This window comes from Strongylocentrotus purpuratus, unplaced genomic scaffold, assembly GCF_000002235.5.
Source record: "Strongylocentrotus purpuratus isolate Spur 01 unplaced genomic scaffold, Spur_5.0 spur5_scaffold_6, whole genome shotgun sequence".
NCBI lineage: Eukaryota > Metazoa > Echinodermata > Echinoidea > Camarodonta > Strongylocentrotidae > Strongylocentrotus > Strongylocentrotus purpuratus.
Window position 1 is genome coordinate 23369681 of NW_022145612.1, and position 5135 is coordinate 23374815.

A 5135-nucleotide genomic window follows, 5' to 3' on the forward strand; every position below is an offset into this window, starting at 1 on the left:
CAGCTGCTAATCGGCCGGCCGGATGTAAGAAATGACCTTTGACCATAACAGTGGAGCATTTGCCGAGACGAGAGTTCCTCGAACCTGTAAGACTTTTATATTTTAATTTTTACGAGACTTATTATTTACAGTACCCAGAAGAATATACATTGCATTTGTACTAGTTTATATTTGATGATCCATTCGAATTGCGATGATGAAGTAATGTTTTTCGATGTTTTCTTCGCCATTTAAGTTGTAAATAGACTAGTCCCGTGTATGAGTATTTGTGTGTGGTAGACCTAGACTAGACCATTATTGTAAAAAAAAAAAATTAAAAAAAAAGGGGGGGGGGGGGGGAGGAAGAAGTGGTGCTCTCTGCCAGTCTCTGGCATCATTCAACTATATTTTGAATTTTCCCCATCCAAATTGATGTAATTTTTGATAACTCACTGTTTCATTCCAAAAATGGTACAAAAATGTTGAATTCTAAAGAAAATTAATATTGATCACAAGTGAAAAGATGGTTCCTCTGCCGTAAGTCATTGGTTTAGTGAGATCTATTTATATTTTATGAAATGTGTTATTTGACTGGATTTGGAGAGAACAACATTGACAATGGGAAAATGTTAATGGAGAAATTCTAGTCAATCTATGGCTTGGTCATAGAGCAAAACACTATTGTAAACAAATTCAAATATTGATTTGTTTGTATCTGATCAATATGAATTATGCCCTGATGACTATGATGGGAAAGTGCATGTCCCTTTTTTCAACATACTATGATTATTATGCAAATGTAGACATTACAATTGTTCTTTTTCATTTCAGCATGGATTTGTTAATATAGTTATGGATCAACCGAAAGGAGAGGTTCCTGCAGAGGGAAAGCAATCAGAGGACATTGTTCCAGATGAAGACCAGACTATTAAGCATGAAGATACAACTCCAAACCAAGACATCTCAGAGAATGAACAATTTCAAGCGGTTGCAGAAGATTCTCAAAAAGACCCTGCCAAAGAAGAGCCAGACATTAACTCAGCGATGGCAGAGCAGAGTGCCCCAGGGAGTGATCGAGGTTCAGGAAATTCTGTGACAGATGAGAACACTGCTGTAGCTGTGAAGGGCAGCGGGGAAGATGTGGTGACTGTGTCAAAGGATTGCGAAGACCAAGCTCCTAAGGAAAGCATCAAGAAAACGGACAAGATGGATGAATCCCAATCAGACAAAACTGCTCAGGCAACAGTTGCTCCTATTCCCATTCCTGTCCCAAGAGATTCAAAAGAAATTTCAGTAGAAAAGGACAAAGACATTAAACCTGCAGATGAAAGTGAGAAAGAAGAAAATACGGCAGTAGTGGACAAGCCATGTAAATCTGAAGGAGAACTAGAAATTAAAGTAAGTGCGAAACAGGATGCAGGTACCAAGGCCAACAAAGATGAAAAGAAGTCTTCAACATCTGATACACACAGTGCCAAAGAAAACAAGCAAAGTACAGATAAACCTAAGAAACCAGAGAAAATGCCCAGTGGTCAAGATCATTTGGAAAGTGACCTTCCAAACAAAGAACGTGGAGGAAAGTCATACTCCGCCCAACGTTCTGGTAGTAGAGTAGTTGGTAAGAAGGTGGAAGAGGAGCCGAAGAAATTTGGCAGAGGTTCTGTTGAAGTAAGGGCTTCTGATGGGAAAGGCGGATATGACGAAAGGAAGGGAGGGCAGACTGGACAGAGGAGAGGTAAAGAAATAGATGTGAGGAATGAGAAAGGCATACAGAGAACCAGGGACAGAGACAGAGAGAGAGACAGGGAGAGAGACAAGCCAAGAGGAGATCCGTACAAAGACAAGACATCTGAAAGAAGGCAAGTACCTCTCCTGTGAAAAAAATGACTTTTCCAGGTTCACCATTTTGGGTACAATTTAAAGTAATGCCTCACCATACATCAATTTGCTACTCTAAAAAAATTAATCATATGTCATTGTTCTCATTGCACTGAGCATCATTTTAAAATTGTCAACTGTCTAATTTTCTCTATTCTATATCTTCTTCTGGAATGTGTATATACATATAAATGTTTGGGAGTTATAATTGATAACAGTCTTGACTTTAAAAAACATATCGAAAGTATTGCTTTAACTGTGAAACAGAAATTAGGAACTATTCGTCGATGTAAACATTATTTTGATAAAGCACAATTGAACAAACTGTACTGGGCTTTTGTAGTGCCCCATTTAATGTACTGTTGTACCGTTTGGTCTGGGAGATCTGAAGCAAACCATAGTAAACTGGAAAGATTAGATAAGAGGGCAGCATATATGATATCTTGTTTTTCCTGGGAAACCCCATCTGAACAAGTGTTTGAAATTCTATCCTGGCCGAAAGTAGATCATCTGTTTTTTAGAGCATCTTGTTGCATGATTCATAAATGCTTACATAAAGCTGCACCTGAAGTACTAGGTGATAAGTTTATTTATATTGAAGCGATATCATCTCGAACAACAAGGAGCACAAATAAGATGCTAATTAGGATGCCACATGTTCGTACAACCTTTTATCAGAAATCATTTCTTGTCACAGGTCCATCAAACTGGAATAAATTACCCGAACGTATTCGATTTATAAAAAATTTGAAACCATTTAAACAAGAATTGGCAAAATGGCAAAAGACATCCACATTTTAATATGATTATGATATGACATAACTCTTCTTTCTCTCCTCTTTTTATATATTTTATCATATCCTCTTCTTGTTTTCTCTTGTTGGTTTGTTATTGTGGTTGTATGTTGCTGTTGTTGTTGTGTTTTTTTTTTTGTAATAACTTTTTACTGTTTGCTTCAATAGGATATATGGCATTTACATATTTGTATCATATACATTTTACTCATTTCGTTATTCTCTATGTTCAAATCCTTTTTTATAACCTGGTTTGCAATTTTTGTTTGTTAAAATTGTATTTTGTAACTTTCTATATTTATTTATATTTTTATATTTGTATCATATACATTTTACTCATTTCGTTATTCTTTGTAATCAAATCCTTATTTATAACCTGGTTTGCAATTTTTTGTTTGTTAAAATCGCATTTCGTAATTTTCTATATTTATGTATATTTTGATATGTTGATGAAATGTATATACTTGTTTGTGTCATGAAGGGCCTCAACGAAAACCAGTATTTGTTTGCTGATTGGGCTACCCTTTTTTTTAAAGATGTGTTATAAATAAATAAATAAATAAATTCTTCAGAATGAAATATATATCTATCTCTTTCCCTTGCTCTCCCCATACTCTCCCCATACTCCCCTTCTCCTCCTGTCTCTATTTCTCTCTTTCCATCTCATCTTTTTTTTCTTTCCATCTCTCCATGATTGTTCACTCTGTATGTGGCATCTGTATCCTGCAAAACTGCTTATATTGCAAACCATTCCTGCCACAGTTTATTTACATAACTTTCCCCCTCTTTTTCACTTTGACAGAAGAGAAAATGATTCAAGAGGATCAAGAAGACGGGAAGAAGACAAATCAAGGGGAAGGGAGGAGAGGATGAAGGAAGATGAGGAAAAAAGAAAGAAGGAAGAAGAAGCCCGGAAGATTCAGGAGGAAAAGAAGAAAGAAGAGGATAAAATAAAGCAGGAAGAGGAGAAGAAAAGACAGGCAGAAGAGCAGGTAATGAAAGTAAAATTGGCATTTTTGTCTCTAATATTCTGAATTTCACTAAATCTACACAGACTGCTCAGACTGATAAACAAAACAAAACAATAAAGGGGGGGGGGGAGGAAAAAAAAATTGAAATATATATAATTATGCTTGTGCTTTTCATATGATAAATATTAGCTAGATGGTGACAGCACAAAATGACGAGTGCATGAAATAATCATTAGTAGCAGATTTGTTTACTCATCAACAGTTACTTCTATAGAAGAATTTGAAAATTTGAATTTGAATTTGAAATAGAAATTGGAGCCTTATTGCTCATACTTTCAATTTATATAAACCTTTACAGCCATAAAGGTATAAATACCATATTGTCTTTGATGTTTTTATCGTACAGAAGCGACTAGATGTAGAAGCTGCAAAGAAGAAAGAAGAGGACGATGAGGTGAGTTTAATTTTCGTATCAAATGCTTTTTGTAGTTATTATTATTAACAGATCAAAAGTACATGTAAGTGTCATCACCTGTTTTTCCAAATGGGATTACAATTTCAACTGTTTTGAGATTCATCGATGTTATCTAATGTATCTAATAGGGTAGTTGACAACTAAAATGTACATGGATTTGATGGATGTGTAATGGTATTGGCATATATATCATTTTCATTTGAAAACAAAGGTATATAAAAATGTGTTAGCTATTAACTAACATGTAACTTCCATGTGCATTGTGTACAAAAACGGCTTCAGAAAATGTGGCATGACTCTTTTCTTCCTCATTTTTATTCAGAAACATGCCAGGGATACTCATGTAGAGGCATTGGAGCGAAAGCAAGCTAAGAAGACTCTCCGGGCAAAGAATCTGGCAGCAGCATCAGAAAGACCTGATGAAGATTTCTTTGTGAAGCTGGACTCCAGTCTCAAGAAAAATACAGCATTTATCCGAAAACTGGTGAGGACTTAATCTCAGAGGTGTAGATTTGCAAACAAATTGTGTTTATGCAAAGTGTATAGCACTTGAAAATTGGTATTCTCTGATTTTTGTTAGTGTATGCATCAGTCTTTTTTGTTTTTCAACTTCTTTCATTAGTTACTTTGGCAGTTTGGGAGACATTTGATTTTTCCTCTGTTTTCCAGTTTGACTTGAAATTAATCAGGCACAGTTGGAATTAAATGTTAATTCTCAATAGCCCTGTTAATAACATGTATCTGACAAAGACCTACCAATATTGCAGCTATATGTGGAAATGCTACCAGTCGTAGTGGAAGTATTTTATTTAACTGACTGTATTTCATGTTTACTTTGTTCAAGATATATTGTAAAACAGCATCTGAGGAACTAATACTTCAACAAGCTCTGCTTCTAGTTAGTTCCTGTTTTCTTGTGCTATTACTATTATACTTGTTGTTTCATTGTATATTTTTTTTGTAATATACTTATTCATTGTTTTATGTTTTACACAAGAAATAAAATCATTTGATTCACTTCAAATTCTTCCAGAAAAC

The 5135-nt window shown here is 35.0% G+C and overlaps 1 protein-coding gene across 1 annotated transcript; it reads left to right on the plus strand.

The window, feature by feature from the left end:
* On the plus strand, window positions 1-3715 carry LOC100887858 (vicilin-like seed storage protein At2g18540). The gene is made up of 3 exons (XM_030972115.1): window positions 1-86; window positions 811-1838; window positions 3454-3715. The coding sequence occupies exons 2-3, from the start codon at window positions 832-834 to the stop codon at window positions 3683-3685; spliced, it is 1239 nt and encodes a 412-aa protein (XP_030827975.1). The 5' UTR covers window positions 1-86; window positions 811-831; the 3' UTR covers window positions 3686-3715.
* Window positions 3716-5135: the final 1420 nt, after the last annotated feature.